At 49.0% G+C, this 18,019-nt stretch overlaps 5 protein-coding genes and 1 non-coding gene across 6 annotated transcripts; 1 reads left to right on the forward strand and 5 right to left on the reverse strand.

The window, feature by feature from the left end:
* Positions 1–512: 512 nt before the first annotated feature.
* Positions 513–2,122, reverse strand: BCR38DRAFT_389359 (chondroitin AC/alginate lyase). Its single transcript, XM_040857543.1, has 4 exons — positions 1,975–2,122; positions 1,859–1,925; positions 1,525–1,809; positions 513–1,475 (listed from the first exon to the last, which is right to left on the reverse strand). The coding sequence occupies exons 1-4, from the start codon at positions 1,987–1,989 to the stop codon at positions 589–591; spliced, it is 1,254 nt and encodes a 417-aa protein (XP_040717014.1). The 5' UTR covers positions 1,990–2,122; the 3' UTR covers positions 513–588.
* Positions 2,123–2,731: 609 nt separating this feature from the next.
* On the reverse strand, positions 2,732–4,020 carry BCR38DRAFT_172269 (uncharacterized protein). The gene has a single exon (XM_040853862.1). The coding sequence runs from the start codon at positions 3,559–3,561 to the stop codon at positions 2,869–2,871; it is 693 nt and encodes a 230-aa protein (XP_040717015.1). The 5' UTR covers positions 3,562–4,020; the 3' UTR covers positions 2,732–2,868.
* Positions 4,021–4,296: 276 nt separating this feature from the next.
* Positions 4,297–5,310, reverse strand: BCR38DRAFT_429101 (uncharacterized protein). The gene has a single exon (XM_040859943.1). It carries the CDS (start codon positions 4,996–4,998, stop codon positions 4,324–4,326), a length of 675 nt encoding a protein of 224 aa, XP_040717016.1. The 5' UTR covers positions 4,999–5,310; the 3' UTR covers positions 4,297–4,323.
* A 3,429-nt stretch (positions 5,311–8,739) lies between these two features.
* Positions 8,740–8,842, forward strand: BCR38DRAFT_t149. Its single transcript has one exon. It is a non-coding gene; the product is annotated as a tRNA-Thr (tRNA).
* Positions 8,843–10,092: 1,250 nt separating this feature from the next.
* Positions 10,093–11,693, reverse strand: BCR38DRAFT_339550 (ribosomal protein S5 domain 2-type protein; the record flags this gene model as incomplete). The annotated part of the gene is made up of 2 exons (XM_040855708.1): positions 10,093–11,011; positions 11,062–11,693. The coding sequence occupies 2 exons, from the start codon at positions 11,691–11,693 to the stop codon at positions 10,093–10,095; spliced, it is 1,551 nt and encodes a 516-aa protein (XP_040717017.1).
* A 4,791-nt stretch (positions 11,694–16,484) lies between these two features.
* Positions 16,485–17,743, reverse strand: BCR38DRAFT_429121 (uncharacterized protein). The gene is made up of 2 exons (XM_040859944.1): positions 17,280–17,743; positions 16,485–17,227 (listed from the first exon to the last, which is right to left on the reverse strand). Exons 1-2 carry the CDS (start codon positions 17,523–17,525, stop codon positions 16,838–16,840), a joined length of 636 nt encoding a protein of 211 aa, XP_040717018.1. The 5' UTR covers positions 17,526–17,743; the 3' UTR covers positions 16,485–16,837.
* Positions 17,744–18,019: the final 276 nt, after the last annotated feature.

Below are 18,019 nucleotides of genomic sequence, written 5' to 3' on the forward strand. Positions count from 1 at the left end.
GATTTACCATTTATTAAGTATGCGGAACTAGAGTTCCATAACCTGAGAAAACTGGGCAATTTGAGCCATGCGTAAGTACTCGAAAACAACCTATTCGATCTGATTTGTGTTTCTGGTTGTTGATTCAGGTGCTCGCGGACACTTACCAGTTTGGGGTAGAAATTCGGCACCGTAGTATCGTTGGCCGCTGTCAACTCCTAGACTTACTCCGTACGCCGAGGCTCCACCAACTAATCTGAGGAAGGCAGTCAGTCATCGAATACAACATAATGTCGCATGATCCGCGCGAGGGAATGTCGTCCAGTAAGATTTCGAAATTACCGGCACTATGGGTAACATGTGTCCGGAAAGTCGGCATTCCATTCTCTGCCCTCGCTGACAATATGAGAGAGGCGAGGTGGAACGTTTTTGGGCGATGATTCAGGCATTGCTGCATGAAGCACCACGACCGGCTACTTTGCCAATTTAGTCTTCATCATTAGGGCTGCAGAGCTACCAGATATGGGCTTGCAGTTCAACATGTATTGTGTATGCACCGAACCGAGCCCCATGGATAAAGGTATCCAAGTAAAGTTGACGCAACAGGGGTCACCGCCCCCGACCAACTTCCCTTTTAGTAAATGTACCATTCCCAGGCTTCCCAGTCGCAAAGAGCAGATCACCCCAGCTCGGCATGTCGTTCCAAGTGACGCGCACCTCGCCCCCCGCAGCATCAAAAGCCGCTTTTGCCTTCGCCGTCCAAGGAGTCTGCAATCCCCGCGCCGTTGCCCCGTAATATAACAGATCCCAGATAGGTTGCGTCAATGTTCCATAAACCCCGATACCCCTATTCTGGATCGAAATCTCCTTCCACGGCCCAGCAACTAAAACGGCTTCACACCTCCGAAAGTCCGGATCGTAAGGGACAGTTTCGTTGAGGTTGTACTTAGCCGTGTACTCCGCCCCTTTCAGCAACAAATTGTCACCGTACGAAAACAAATCAAATCCCTGATTCCCCACCGTCCGACTCGCCAGCCCCAACGCGCCCAACGACAACGCCGCATGGGCCTGGTCGCGTCCGGACTCCCCATTTTGCCCAGTCTTGGTCGAGATAGTGGACTCGATCCCGGCGCAGGGATCATTCTTGTACGCCCACAGCGCGTAGTTGTAGAGCGCCACGTCCTCTAGGTAGACGGCCATCTCGAGTAGCGCCTTGATGGAGATGATGCCGTAGTTGGCTTGACCGATGATGATGCTCTGGCGTGCGAACAGCCAGTAAAGCTGCACACTGAAGCCGACGCCGCCTTGCCATTTGGACTGCGCCTCGACCCAGCCGCCTTCCCAGCGCATGATCTCGGCGGCGTTGACGAAGAGGCCGCCATCTAGTCCGATCATGAGGGAGCGGTCAGTGCCGACGATGTTGGTCAGGGTTGTACCCCAGGCGTCGAGGATGCTCGTGCTCTTGTCGTAATGAGCGTCGTCTTTGGTGATGTACCCTGGAGTTTGGTCAGCTCAAGTAGAATTGGGATTCGATATACAACGTACACATGATGGCGTTTTGGTAGGCAGCACGTGCGTCAGATGCGAAAGACGTGTAGTTGCTGACTTGTCCACGGGAAATGATGGGGAAGGGCCCTTTCATGGTGTAAGACGACAATGAGTAGCTATCGTTTGCAAATATGTCGTGGGCAGATTTCCACGGATTGATTCCATTAAGGACGCCATCTCGCATTGTCTCGAGGTCCTTGTGGGAGTGCCAGAGGCCTGGATGAACGAAGTCTGACGGGGTCCTTTTTGCGCCTTCGGTGGAAGGCACATACGGAACCGGTCCTATTGAAAGTGAGACGCCTTGCTCCTGGTCAAATGGGAAGATCCTAACCGTTCAGTGCTGGAACATCTTGGACCAAAGCTGTCGCAAGTTGGGCTGCCAAACCCATGAAGAAAACCTGCCATTATTAGCAATCTCATCCACAACCGTTTTCTCCAGTGACTTGCCTGGAACAGCATCATCTCTGATAAGTGATAGAGGTGCTTAGAGAGTGCAGATGCTGTGGCAGCACTAGCACAAAATCCGTGCAGGCATGTTAGTGAGAAGAGTGGATGCGATAATATAGTTAGTATGGTCTCCGGCCATCCCTTGTTGACTTGCTACTCGGCGTATCCTCCGGGCCTGTTGTTACGCTACTGGTAGCGACGCATGGCGTTGGTTGGATAAATTGCTGCGGGGTTGCGGGGGAAGAGCAACGATCTCTCCCGCATGCATAGCGTATGGTTGCCCGGTTATCGAAATGTGATCGTGGAGAGTCCGCGAGGATGGTCCTGTCCAGACCATGGCTGAGGTTCCGACTTAGGTTGTCCTGCAGCTGACCTGCATGGCATGTCTGGTCGCGTCATGCCCCAGACCTGAAGGCAGCTAGCTTGCAGCATATACTTCCGCATCTTGGAATGAGACCTCAGACAGGCCATGGCCTATTTGCGGCAAGCGTGGAGACGGTAATGATGGGCGTCGTGAGAGGGCATGCTTTACCGTAGCGTCGAAACTATCCGCAGGCAGAAGCCACTCGAAGGCAGCTTCTCGCTAGAAGCGGTCATCCTAGTAATATGTGGTTCCGTAGGAAGGTGGCATTGTGAAGTGTGAGGGTCGTTGTGGTGGCCAAGAGTGATTATAATGCTTGAAACCCCTGCTTTGGACTTGTGGTATAGCATAGTTGTTTAAGGGAATGAAGTATGCAAAACTTTATTTGCTTATCACTGGCTGGACACCCGAGTGTAGGTACGTGGAATTTTACAACCAATCAAACCAACGATTTGGCTGCGTAGAGATGATTACATACAAGCACCTTGGCTTCTTTCATCTTTCTTTAACCCAGTCTGAACTACAACAAATTTTTAATCTAATGGTACATACCCTACATGATTCCAATCTGTGCCATTGAACCACACCTCCTTTAACCTTCTAGTGCCTTTCTCCTGAAAGAAACATTGATTCATGTCCTGTTCCTTCGAGACCGTGACCCTACGCGCGTCCCAAGCTGCCTGCGTTAGGCAAGTGATGTCCGTTCCTTTCTCAGCATTAGAGATTGCATCATAAGTCTCCGGCCCTTTCCACCCCGAGTCGTCGTCCTGCCAGACAACTTGCACTGTCCCCAAGGCGTCCTGATACAGGATGTATGTATTAACCTGGTCATCGCTATTGTACGGCCGGCCCACTGTAAAAGCGGCAATGGGCGAGTCTTCTGGGATGTCTGTGGAAAGCGATCCCTTGGTCCACGCAGCGTCAGCATTGACGTCCATATCGCTGTCCCGGATCTTGCTCGCAAGCTTCCCATTGGTAGTTCGGTAGATTATACCGCCAGAATGTAAGTATTGTTGACGCACCGGCAACAGGGTCATACCAGTGCCTGTAGAGCCGACAGCATTGAGGTCGGTGTCGTTTACCCACCACGGAGCAGACAAATGGCTCCCGTTTTGGCCCAGCATCGTTGTCCATCGAAGCTGGTCGTCCGCATCTTGGGACAAGACGTAAGGGAAGTAGCTCGCGATGTTGGTGTCATTGGGGACCACCAGGGGGTAGTCGTTCATGCTACCTCGGGCACCTTTCAGGGGGACCTCTTGGTAATTAGGGTCGAAGAGTTGAGAGCGGATCGTTGATGACTTGTCGACGTAGAAGAACTCGATTTTGTATTGCTCTCGTCAGAACTCGATTGATAATGCAGAGGAATTCATCGTGAAAAGCAACTCACAGGCTGGAAGGCGAGGTATGCCCCAGCAGTGATCGACCCGTTCGCCATCGGCCCATAATCCAACGAATCTAAGATGACGGGACTTGACCAATTGGAGCTTGTGCTTATCTTGTCAATAAATCGTAACTGGTTGTCAGGACCTTGGAAGAATACCCTAAAGGTATAATTCCCGGTGTTACCCCGAAAACCCGTGACGGCCAGCCGGGAGTTGGATCTGATTGACTTTAATTGGGTATCGTAGAGTTGTCGTTTGTTGATGTCGGTTGTGGAACTTGTGGCTCAGATTCGCTGTTCTTCTTGGCCATTTTAGTTCCCAGCAGAACACCCACAACGATGCAGACGACGAGTTGGACAATATGGGCCCTGTGGGCCATGTGGGTCCTATACTTGCCACTATCGCCACCTAGAACGGCGACCATCCCCACATACCTCTATTACGAGAAATGTGGCGAGGATAGAACATTCCCTACTTATCTATATGCTTCTACAACTTGTCTGAATTAATCAGCAAGTCTACCATTCATTGACTATATAAGAACCCTTTTGTTTCCATACATAGACCCTCGAAGAGAGGACCAGAGTTAGCTACAATACATACAGGTTAGGCATATGTGCCCTCCTTTTGCTCCTTCAACGGGAACATCAAATCCAAGTCGACGACTGCCACTATTCCAGCGATGATCCACCACTTCCGCTTCCTTTGGCGAGCTTTCATCTCACTTTTTGCTGAAACATTTTCGTTCTTCACGAAAGGTACGTCCACGCTTTCCACAGTCGAAGAGCCGTTCATCTGGGACGCGGTAGCCCATGTGATCGGTTGCAGGGCTTGCATAGAACGTATGTCAGAATGTGAAACGACTTCAGGCAACAAGTTTCCCTGAAATTGCGCGTTGTAAGGTGCTCCATGATACGGATATGGTTGAGAACACTGTGCCTGCTCTGCCCGCTGCCTTGTCCACTGGCTATATTGTTCGTAAGCCGGCTGTCCCAAGTGGTCATGCTCTCCCTGGACTGGTTGTTCCCAATGATTTTGGTCTTGCTGGTCCTGCAAGTGGTCTGGCTGCAGATGCTGTTGTGGGCGACCACCATATAGTCCTTGAATTTCCGTACGCGAATATTTTGGTTCATGAGGCACGGGTTGTAAGCCAGGGGTTCCTTGCTCGTCTCGCGGTCCAGGTACCTCTAACCATGGCTGTGGATGCGGCTCCTGAATCGAATTAGGTGGGAAGGAATACTTATTGACATCACACGCGTCATCTTGAATGTTTGCCGCCATCTGGTGCAAGTGCGATGTCTATGATGACAAAAGGCTGTCTTACAAACTTGTGATCAAAAATTGAGGACGCCAAATCTTCTGTCAAGATAGCGCTCGAGGAGCGACAGTCTTGAATGAACAGCGAGACAGATCGACATTACGGCACAGTAGTTCCGCCCTCCCTGATCATGCAGTACCCAATTTCCCGACATATTCTAGGGCGCAGAATTGACGCTCAGCCTTTATGCCGCCGAGAAAGCTGATATATTTAAACTATTTAGTCCAGCCATTAGGGCACGGTTTGACATACGGGAGTACTAGCAGAGGTACCGGGGGCTTCGAGCCTACGGCGTATTTAATAATAATAATAATAATATTTAAACTAAGATGTCATTGGTTCGATGGCGAGTCCAACTACATATTTTGTCTAGAATCCCACTAGGATCCTCTTGGCCCCACGCGAGACAGCCTTATAACTAAACCATTGGTGTAGGTTATCTGGGCAATAATCCAAAGTTAGACTCCGCTGCCGCGCTTACATCTTCCGTAATATGCAGTTTTGATCAATATGTTAGGCGGGGGCCTTGCGCTGCTCTGCTGTCGATTCATTAACGCGGATGTTTTCCAGCTGTGAGACAAGTGTCTTCAATAAAAGAAACCTTGCGCTATGGGCTGTCACAAATAGTAATAAGTACTTTTCTCAATTTGCTAAGCTATATCCCTACTAACTAAAATATTAATATGTATACCATTTTCGTCGGTAAGGCTTGTAAATAGAGGCGGCTTTAGCTAATACTTGGCGAGGATCCTCGACGGATCCTCGACGGATCTAGTAGGGATAAGCTAGCCCCTCTCTAAGCGCCTAGGATATTACGGTAGATAGTAGATCTAGCTTGTTACTAAGACAATAAAAACTACTAGTTATCGACTCGTACAGCACTAAAGATAGGCCGTGTAGTGATTAAGGACTTGTACGCCTTTAATAGACGGCCTTTAAAGAGGACCGAAGTTATCATTATAAGGAGTTGAAGCTCGTAGGTAGAATATACGGGTAAATAGAGAGGAATAATCTGATTTACCTCGTATTGTTCGATACTGAAACGGGGTCAGGCGGTCAGTTGTCAGGGTACGGCTAGGCCGAAGGCAATAGTACAGAGTGATGGGGAGTAACGGGCGTCCCTCCTACGTAGCACCGGGTGGTCACTGGCGGTCTCAGGTAGGGGTGCCCACGGTGATGCATTGATCTCTGCCCTCTCTATCTTCCTCCGTCTCGACTCCTTACTTATAGCCAGCCGAGGTTCTCTCTTGGATTCTGGATGTTTGCTTCCGTATGTCTGTGTTCCTCCGACTTCGGCCAATATCTTGGACAGCGGCTCCTTATCTGCAACCAAGCGATTCCCTATCCGTTGCAAACGGCTTCAACGGCTCTCATTCGCCACAAGCGGCTCTCTAGCCGCCACAAACGGCTTCCTACCTGGTGGAAGCCGGCCCGCCTCGGATGACACTTGTGGCTCTGACAACTCCTTCCCTATCCTACTTCGAGATGGTCCTTATATAGATAGCTAGGCCGCCGCTTGGACCCGGCATAACAGCAGGGTCGGCGATGCCAAGGATCTTGACTCTCGTCATCCCAAAGCTTCACATAGATTGTAATCATGACTCGGGAGTCTTTTGTCCGAAACACCCCTCCGGCGGCCCACCGGTGTCCTGCGTTCAGTGTCCTGACACCCACTGGTGCCTATGGCATTCTGTTCTCTGACATCAGTAGGATATACCTACCACCTAACACACTGAACAGACGGCTCCAGTACCGTCAGATCCTATCTGTTGGTCTTATCAGACGAAGATCGTGGTACTGGTTGCAAGAGCTTTGCTCTTGCAAGTCTAGTGCGTAAGTTGGTCGGATGTGCCTCTGCGACTAGCGACGGGACAATTCACAGAATAGGACGTCTGGCTCTGGGAAACAAATTGAAGTTCTCACTGGCACTGGATTAGTCTGATCAGGACAGGTTGACAGCTCCTGTGATTGTCAAGGCTGAGATTCTAGCTGAATAATAGGGTCTCGAGAGTAGTGTCTGAATGCACATAGAGATGAACCGAATAATTGAAGAACTAACTGACTAAAATAGAAAACCAAAGTGAAGATAATAATTGAATGAGATGATAAGTAGTTAGATAGATAACAAAGGTGAAGGAATGGTGTCCTACTCTGCCTCTGTGCTTCTTAAAGAAGAGAAAAATAAACTTCCTCCCCGCTCCGTAACCTATTTCCCTGATGTCCGGTCTGGCCCCACTACAATACACTTAAGGAATATGTAGCTCATGAAACTATCCAGATTAATAAGGCGGTATTGACCATTTTGCTACTAATGTGTATAAATATTAAAATAAGCGTAGTTAGGTCAAGGTAATATGTCGATCCATCTAGCTACTTAGGTGAACCTGGATAATAGTCCTAAAGTTAATTCTCTCGTCTATCTAAGACGTAGAATCCTCTTGTCCTCGAATATGACGAAAGACGGTAGGGAGTGACCGTTAATTTGTAAGAAAGAGCCGTCATAGCGGGTCGGTATCAGCTAGTAAGCTGTGTCGGGGGAGGGATGGCGGGGTTTTACCCCCGATCCGATAGAACTCTGGGTACGCCCTAGCTAAAGAGGAGATCTCGGACGCTCTCAGCTAATTTAGATTCCTGAAGAATCAGTCTTATAATATACACACCCGTTTTATTAGCACACCATTAGTAGCTCTTTGCACTATCTGCTATTATCCTTGAGACGGGTAGTATCCCTGTTACATAATTTCTAGGCTAAATAGTAAAGGACCAACTATCCTCTAGAGAGCTAATAAGTTTAGTGTTATTACCGATCCCTTTACTAATTTCCTTCGTATCTATATTATAGGTATTTTCGTCCGTGACAGCGTATTGTTCTAAGGACCCTAAAAAGCTCGGCTACTATACGTATCCTAGGGGCTTTCCTAGCGCGAATAGACTTGATCGCTTTCTTGATCTAGTCTTCCTAATCCATTCAACAAAAGACAAAACATCTGACGATGAAATTAACGTAGAAATTGATAATGTTGTTGTTAAGTTGAACGAGTTCAACATACCGAAATTGCATGGCTCCCTAAGGGGTCAAGCCAACTTTAGAAGCCTATATGTTTAGGCGATGAATACTCCAATGCAGCGGAAGTAGTATAGTGTATAACGTCAACTCTATCCTGAGGGTCTATATTCATTCTACCTACACATTCCTCTTATGCCAAGCAAATCTCTACACGAACTTTTGTGATGCAACACATCCATTGTCGATAGAATTCACGCTGGATATCTAAACTTCGTACTTCAGGACACATTTATGCAGTCGCGAAGGTCGTCCGGTAGTCAAGACTGGTCAAGATTGATCGGCTTAAGTGTCCGACGATAAAGTCAACGAATAACTAATGGAATTTGCGGGAATGCTTACCTAACCCTCCGTATGACCAAATCAAACCATCACCGGTTGCCACCGTGGTGTATTTCTGCCTTGACTAGGGCTCGTACATTGACAAGTGTAAGATGCATCACAAACACGCCATTTGAGCTGCGGTGGTTCTAATCTTGTCGCTGCTCAATCGATCTCGTGGAGACAACTTGGCATTAGAGCTGTATTCAATTAGATAGCGCTGTATACTGTTTTTAAGTCCATCGAACGTACGAAAGCATAAAAAAACCTAGACTTCGAGACTAAACAAACGAATTGCTCGTATCGCATTATTATCGCCGTCGGCTGGTGTAGTTGGTCACTTCGCTGGTAGATAAGTCCCGATTTGAGCCTCGCCCACTTGGGTCGGTGACGAGTCGCGGGTTCGAATCCCGCAGCTGACACACAAGGGGGTTTAGTCAACCCTTACGGCGCGCTGCCCACCTTGTTGACTTCGCCTACCTAGCGATAATAGGGAGATTGGTGCAGTTTAGGATTACGAGCATCCTAGCCAGTCGACCGTCAAGCACTACGTCGGCGGAATATAACTCGACAGCCGGTCCAGAATTCGAATCGTTAATCCGACCCCTTATCGGACCTCGCCTTTCCGATAACGCTCGTCGGCGAACCCGTCCCCTCACGATAGAAGGCGCGCAGCACGCCCTCTCGCCGCGATTCTTGCGAGCGTCTAGACCACGTTACGGTCTATCCACTTGAGCGTATGGTTGAGATGTATACGCTCGACGAGAACCCCAATTAGCAGATACTACGACTTGTCGCGACAAAAAAAATAGTCGAGCATCTTCTGCACATCAGCAGCATCCCACCCCTGAGGACGAATTTAAGTGCCACATTACCACACTTATCGGTAGTTCAGGCAGGGGTTGTAGCACATCCTTAGGGAGGGACAGGAGGTTTAGTAGTCATTTGGCTACAAGTTTACCTGTATAACCGCCCGACGCGGCTTAAGGGCCCGCTATATCATCTATAGCCCCTTAAGGGAGTACTTGTAGAGGTACCGAGGGTTAACACCTACGGCGTATTTAATATTATTTATTATCGCTACATTGCCGAGATCCCTTATTAAACCGAGATCTTTGCACGATCTGCACGATCTACAGAACAAGGAAGCAGCTGTTGGTATGCAAATTAGACACTGGCGGTTTAGAGTTATGTTATGCCTCCCAGGCAGATGTAACCAAAGCAAAATAACCGTTGGTCCCACAGGGAATGGATCGATAACTCTACTTAGTAGTGTGTATGAGCCAGTGTGGCCTCAAGTCTGGTGGGGAGCAAGATTGACAGACACGGGATATGTATTTAGGGACCCGCCGGGACCGCTTGACGTATTACTCGAAGCAACTTTATAATCGCCATACAGCCATCCCCATTCCAGAAAGTGCGCTCAATATTATACTACATAGCCCTGATAGGCAGGAAACTTGGTGACAATCATACGTCCCCAACTGGACACTGGGTTCAGGCCGCGAACGTTGGCTTGAGTGAGCAGACTCAAGGAATAGTACACAGGCCCTACATACAGACAATCAAGACAGACAATCAAGACAGACAATCACGCGCCTTAGAGCGTGGCATTTTTAAAGATATTCAAGCCTTGAGTTCTTGCTTTACGGGGGCCCTACACAACCACTGCCTATGGAAACTTCCCTTCCTCCAGCTTCAATACCGCACTCCCATTCATGGGCCGACTGACAACAATAGCCGCTTCCATATCGGCCTCACTCAGTTTCCGCTTCGAATAGTACTTTTCCACCAGTGCCTTCTTGACGGCATCCGCCTTGTCCGCCGGGACGAGATGTACGCTGCAGCCACCCCAGCCAGCACCGGTGAGGCGACTGCCATAAGCTCCAGCTTCTCGCGCAATCGTACATATCTCATCGATCTCCGGACAGCTGCACTCGTAGAGGTCCCGGCATGAATCTTGGGTGGCGTTCATCAGGTCGCCGAGTTTCTTGTTGTAGTCGGTGGTGTCCTCGGACGCGGAGTGACGCGACTTGTCCTCGAGCAGCGTCAAGAAATCAAGGACGCGAAGGGCCTCGGTAAAGACATGCAAGGCTCTTTGCTGTAGCATGAATCTCTCGCCGCGTACAGGAAAGCTGGACATGAACCTTGCCTTGATGTCGTCCACTGAAGTTCCAGCGGCTGAGGCTACCTCCTCCAAGGTGTAGCCTTCTTCTTGGGCAAGGGTAGACTTCGTCAGCACGATCAGCTCTGTCAGCTGCTCTGGCATTGACTTTTTCGAGTCCTTAAGGTAGTTAGTATGGAAACCGTGTAGCGAAACCCCCAATGGACCGGAGTCCTTGGGAAGTTCAGTGCCTTGGCAGAGCTTGGCATTAAGGGCGGCAGCTGCCATGCTGCACTCGACGACACGCAAGTTGTAATGGATCGGTCCAGTAACCTGTTTGTTGGAAGTGACGAAAGATTGTGCAACCACAAAGATGAGTTCGGGATTCGTCTTGGGGAAGAAGACTGGACGGGCCGAAAGTGTTGGTGCGAAAGAGACGAACAAAGCCGAGCCTCGTTCGGAGAAAACCGAGGCGGACTGATCCATGCTAGACGGAGTGAGCATGTAATTTGGTACAAGGGACCTGGGGTAGCTTACCCTCCCGAGTTGACACCAACAGCTCGTTCACTGACAATTGCGACCTCGGTCAGGTCTTTCTTGTCCACATCCTTCTCGCCATTTGCGATCATCACGGAAAGTGCGCCCGCGCTTACAAAGGCAGCACTGGAGCTGAGACCGCCACCAGCGGGCACCGTTCCGTCCAAGAGCACTTGCATGCTCTTGGGTTTGAAACCCGCGCCGTATTTCCTCTCCAGCAACTGCAGAGCTCCCCTCAAGCCAGCCTTGAAGTAGTTGGTCCACTCATGCTGTGTCGCATCAATGTTGACTTCCCCGTAAGCGATATCCAACTCGCGGGTGGGGAACCGCTCCTCGTCCACGTTTGCGAGCTTTAACTTGTACGTGCCTTCCTTGGAGGACTCAAGATTGGTCGAAACTGCGATAATGACATCGGGGGTTATGCCCATCGGCAGCACCGAGTACAGAGAGTAATCAATATGCTCGCCGATGATGTTCACGCGACCAGGAGACCGCGAAACGAACTGCGCGGGGCCGCCGTAGATGCTCTGGAACTTCTCCAACAGCTTGTTCCATCGCGCGCCTTGCTCGAGCAGCGAGTGCTCTGTGTAGATGTCCCCCAACGCGGTGACTTGCGGCACTGGTCCTGACATCGTGAATCGGTAGTTTTGAAAGTTGTGGAGGAAAGCAAGAAGACAGATGGTCGCAGCTGGTGTGAAAGTTGAAGGCCAGGCTATTTACCAATTCCCCGCTCCGAGTCTCGTGGCCCCGCTCGTACGACGCTCGATCAATGAAGTGGTGAGACCGATGGGTGTCCGCCGATAATTAATGGGTCAATCTGTTAAGAAGGAACAACAGCTGATGTTCATGGTTTACTTGACGATTTTGGTTAGGGAACTTTGTTGTGCAGACAGGCGTGAGAAGTTGTCGTCTTGGTCGAGTGAGTCTTGGGATGCCGTCATGCCTCCGCGCAACATTCCCCAAGTCGTTCCCCAAACCGTTCCCCAAAAGTCCGAAGCAAGGCCGCATCCAGTGCAAGAGGCATTAAAATCGCCAAAACGGATACTGAGTTGTGTGGAAGCAAAGAAAAATAGAGCAAGGTAGGTTGCACTGCATTAGCAAGGTTGACTGACCCAGGGTATCCAACCCCTCCACGACAAGTCTGCGTGCTAGTAAGCTCAAAGATTCCAAGGCTCTCGGCCGAGACTTCCCAGGAATGCGGAGTCAGCAAGGGCTACTCCTCAAGCCTCAAAACGGCGGTTGGTCACGAGTATATGCAGCAATAGCAGAATCCGCACAATGGGACTTCTTGTCGGCGGCTGGACTGTACTCCAGAGAGTTGTTGAGCAAACAGCAATATTACGTCATGCCTCGCAACCTTCTATATATACTCGTAAGCCGTCGAGGCTATTGCTGCAAGTGCGTTATTCCAAACTTGAATGTGTCCGTTTTTGAGCATTTGCTGGCATGGCATGCAAACGGTTAATGGGGCTTTTCTGATCCGCTGTATTGATTTTGATGGCAGCGTAGCCTGCCTTTCTGCCTCCACCTAAGCTGTGGATGACCTCTGGATCAATATTTCAACATGGAGAAAGCCTTAACAATGAAGGTCGTAACATTGCAAAACAACAGTGACGTGCTTATTTTATTTATAGGCTACCCTAGTCGTAACGCGGTTAAAGGCTTGTACAAGATCTGCTGTGAGCACAGAACCTCAGTTCAAAGCACAATTCAGCTGGATGACCACTGGGGCCTCTCAAACAAGGCCATGTATAGGACTGATAATCAGAAAGTAAATGTATGACCTTGACGCGTTGAAGGCTCGATGCTCACTATCACACGTGTCTATGACTTGAACACCTGGAAAGTTTTGACCATTCTTCCCCGTCAGGTGTATATGGAAACATTTCACTTGTCTAGAACATTTAATGTGGTGATTATGTTGAAAATGGAGCTCTTGCAGCGACCATAACTGGTCCCGCTGAGATGTGACACGGGGAGTCTTTTCCTTGTCTCGACTGGAGGATGAAAAGATTGCAATGTCAAATACATCATCTTCCAGCGGCACTTAAACCGCCAACTCGAGGGTTCCCGCAGCTACCTAGGTATCCTGCAGGACCATTTGCACAGTGACGCGCGGACAATGACAGTTGGAACGAAAATTCCGAAAATTCTCTCTTCGGACGAATGAGAAGCCAGAACTTTGGGTTCGTGATCACTCACCAAGGCGATATCGCTCGCTTCAAGCTTTTCGAGCTTCCAGCAGAGAACTCACAGGTCATTGCGTGCAAATTCCCAACTTCGCGCGTAGATCTTGATATCGAGCGTTGCAGGGACCGACCCTTCCGGGAAGCCTTGGTCAAATTTTTTGTCCAGTTGGAAAATGAGACACATTCGAGTTGTAGACCGAAATCCAAGAAGGAGGCAAAGAGCAGGACGAGGAAAATGGCACTGTCGAACGACGACTTGCCGTGCAGGTCACCATCTCTGTCCCTAGGTTAGGCCAACGAGGCGATGACTCTCGAGGCCAGAAAAATAGCCATGATGAGGTCATTTGGCATGATGCCAAGCTCCCTTGGCACAGGTCTGCTGGTCGGCTCTTCCTCAGTATCGCGTTCAACTCATCCTCGATCGAGATCGCGAAGGCCAAAGTCCGGGTTTCAAAGAGATCGTGGCATTCCTCATGAGCCCAATGCTCGAAAAACCCAGGCTATTGGATCTTACTCACGGTCTACTATATTGCATGCTACCAAAAGTCAATCGAAGATAGTGCAAACTCAGCGATACTTTTAGCACCAACTTCAAGTCGCTCCCATATATCGTGGAAGCCACTATAAGAATCACTCGATCTCGACAAGACTTCGAATCTCTCCAAAGAAAATAGTCAGGGAGTATCAAGCTTCAACATATGGGGAAAAAAAAAGAAAAAAAAAGTCTTCACTGCCATACGAATACCTCCCTAGTGACGAACAACCTGAAAACTCCCCTAGCGTGGATGTCCCAACGAGACATAGAAACGCGACAAACAAAAGCTGTAAGGGAAATTAGCCTCGGATTTCCTAGAAAAGCTCCTTGAAACCTGCCTAAAAACAGCTTCCCGTCCCAATTTCATCTTATTGAGTTTGAGCATAGGGTCGATTAAGAACTTGACCATTAATCCCAAAGCAACAACAACAACCGCACTTGCGAACAATTCTCCACTCCAATCGATAGCTACCAAATTTTGGCTAGTAAAATTTACGAGAAGAACCTGGTTAATCTATTCATAATGCGGCTGACTATCATGGATCTCTGCATTGCATGTGACAACTCGGTCACGAGGCTCTATCGCCTCCTGGCAGACCATTCAACTTGTTTCCCACAGGGCATACTTAACTATTTCACCCTAAAGACCCTGCCACAGATTATGCGGCTACGGAATATTGAGAACTGCCCCTGCACGAGAGAGCAAGTAGCTGTTAAGGAATGAAGGAATGAATAACTGCTTGCTGTATTGCTTATATGGAAGGGAGAAAAGTTGAAGCTTATATCGACGGTCAGAAGGATCTTGAGGTCCGACTGTTGATACTTTTTATGTATCAACCACTGTTAGATATTCAAGAATGAAGACTCTAGTGTGTAGGTAACCCTGATATGGCAGCCTCCAATTCAGAGCGTAGGTTTGGTCCTATAACTATAACCTTGGCAGATGGCAATGTGGAGTACTCCTCGGCATTCATTGGCTTTGCTTCGAGAAATCCTTGACCAACCGTTTCTGTAATATCTCAGAGCACCACGACGCTCTTCATCGTCGAATTATCATGGAGGTTGCGCAAAGTCGTGCGGAGAGATGCCATGAGCTAGCTGCAAAAGGCAGCAGTATCAATATCTGAAGCATCATTGGAACGGCACAACCAACCAACAGCCTATCGTTGAGGTTAAGAAGCGCTGGGTGCAGAAATGTGCTGAGAATTACCATAAGCGCTCACTCGGAGGAACAATGGATAGTTAGTCTCAAGATTGATATTCACGAGTGGCCACCTCCCGACTTGGGGGTTAAAAGCAACGGCAGTTATCTTACTGTTGTTTCCTGGCGCTACAGTAATTTAAAGCTCCTCGGCGACTTGCTGGCGGCTCAGCACATCTCCAACAGCACAGTGATCCGCCTCTACTATGCAAAGAAGTACACGGGTCCAAGAACCGTTGCAGTCATAGTATGTAACGTTTGTATTAAAATTATTTTCAGGCTATATTCAATAATTTGTAAGGCTAATGTAGTCTGCATTAAAGTCAGACAGCCAGTCCTGACTAAGAAAAACGGCGCCTAGGTTAGGTTACGATACCTTTGTTCATCAGACAGACAGGTCTACCATCGTGAGGATTTCAGATCCTCACGGGTGCAGTCAATTGTAGAAAACATGATCAATACCTCGTCATATGAAAGGATAATTGAAAATAGTAAAGGGTTCTAGGCCTTCCCAGTTGGCATCTCTATACAAGCACTGTTTCTTCATCTTTCGACTGTTCTACGGCTTCGACGACTTCAAGCGCCGGTTTAAGACGGCCTCTACCGGGTTGGTGAATCACAGACAACCAAGATTCCCCTAATACTGAACACCGTGTTATGTTCTCGATATAATCATGTTGCCATCTTCAACCCCAAAATGCCACTTCTTCGTGCGGATTCCAGATTCACATCATGGCAAACTATATTCTGTTGGGACAATTTACAATTATTCGTCCCCTTTCTGAATGGCTGAAACATAACGAGCCTGTCTGATTGTCGCGGCAACCTTGCCCAGTCAATCTTGTCTTGCCCGTTTCAGCTTGTCAGTTTTACGTTGGGCTTGGGCCTTGGCCATGACATGACCTTTCCTTATAGTACACACGCAAGTAAATAGAGTTTGTATCAGATGACTCTATTCGATTAGTGAGCTACCCATTTGAACAATTACCTTATACATGTATTAAGGAGTTTCAATACAAACTACAATCTTATCTTGGCGCCAACGTAACATGAGTCGACGAGCATTTCCTGCCTGTGTCAGAGAACAGAATGCCATAGGCACCAGTGGGTGTCAGGACACTGAACGCAGGACACCGGCGGGCCGCCGGAGCGGTGTTTCGGACAAAAGACTCCCGAATCATGATTACAATCTATGTGAAGCTTTGGGATGACGAGAGTCAAGATCCTTGGCATCGCCGACCCTGCTGTTATGCCGGGTCCAAGCGGCGGCCTAGCTATCTATATAAGGACCATCTCGAAGTAGGATAGGGAAGGAGTAGAGATCAATGCATCATCGTGGGCACCCCTACCTGAGACCGCCAGTGACCACCCGGTGCTACGTAGGAGGGACGCCCGTTACTCCCCATCACTCTGTACTATTGCCTTCGGCCTAGCCGTACCCTGACAACGGGGCAGAAAATTCCAACCTCTGAAATAAGCAGACCCACTTATTTCTAACCCTTACCTGAAATTCCTAACCCCTGACTGTTGTTGGACCAAATTGACCGTCAAAAGACGAGGGACCCACTCGTTAGAATGAGGTATTTTTGGTAGTTATAAGGTCTGACAATCCACCTAACTGAGTCCGTCAACACCACGCAGAGCTGGCATTGGCCACACCATCTCTTCTTGCATCTATCGGTCGACCAACTGAAATGAGTGGAAAAAAAAACACAGCACCGGAACGCCGAGAGACCCGAGAGTCTCATTGTAGAGGGCCATTGGATATCGAACCCATCTACCCATTACTCCTCATGTACGTATTGAATCCCTAAAATCACATAGCGTGCGAAGAGTTGAATTCCCGAGGTATTATCGACTGAAGTGGGCAGCCGACGACTCGATGTATGTCTCGATTGGGGGGAAACCACAGGTACCATGTTTAAGAACTTCGTGCTTGAGTTGCAAGACTTCGTATCGAAGGGCGGCGGCCGAGTTGGAAAGCATGACGTTCTGGGCCTCTAAGAACCTCCTCTTCTCCTCCAGTTTGCGCTCCTCCTTCTTCTTCTTCTGACGACACTTGGTGGCTGCGATGCGGTTCTTTTCTCGAGACGTGCTCCCAGGCGCAGCTGGCGGCGGTGGATCTATGGGGCTTGCCCAGCTGGTCCGCCTCTTCTTGGAAGTCACTGCCAGTGCCCGGGTATGAATGTTGGGAGATTCTGTAAATCTATCGGGACTCGAGTTCCCGTCGGATGGTGGTGTCTGTTTAGTGTGTTAATCGATTGGCCGATTTCGGGCGTCTCGTGCCACTTACGATATACGGTGGGATATCCTCGGACGGTTGGGTCATGTCCTCTGGCTTCACCGTCGCATCCATGTCCGGGAGCAACGATGCTGGTGAAGGGCACTGAAAGAGAGTATTTTGGGCGAAAGCGATATCCATTTTCATTGTCATGGGGACTGAATGGGCATTGAAGTTCTGGGTGACAAGACCGGGTTGTTGTGGAGCGGTATAATAGTTATTGTAGAAGTCGCCGGTGGCGGAGATAGGTCCGGACATGATAGACAATGTTGTCGGACCAGATAATACAAGCTGCCCTTAGGATGTTACCAATGTGTTACAGTGAGTGAGGGTCGATCGAGAGCTGGCAAAGAAAAAATCGACCAATATTGTCCAGACCAAAAATGCATGATGTAATGGGGGGCAGGAATACAACCGTAGGTGTGGACGAGATAGGCATGATATGCGCTTGCGTATAAAACCTGCATATGAAGTTTGAACGCCGACAAACCTGCGAACCGCGAAACGGACGGACAATCATAGCGCGTGGGTGCGTGGATGCGTGGGTAGTTGTGGGGCCGCTGTCCCGTTTGAAAAAAGGATTTGCGACTTGAAAACAAGCTTGGGAAAACGTGCTTGAATGGCTCAGACCGAAATCAGTAGCGGCTGCTCGTCAGGCAAGCTGGCAAGCGGGAGGCTCAAAGATCTTTTTTTTTAAACCGTGGGGTCTTGCCGAAAAAAACGCCTAACAGTCCGGATATGGTGCCGGAAGT

This window comes from Pseudomassariella vexata (assembly GCF_002105095.1).
Source record: "Pseudomassariella vexata strain CBS 129021 chromosome Unknown BCR38scaffold_5, whole genome shotgun sequence".
NCBI classification, from domain to species: Eukaryota; Fungi; Ascomycota; class Sordariomycetes; order Amphisphaeriales; family Pseudomassariaceae; genus Pseudomassariella; species Pseudomassariella vexata.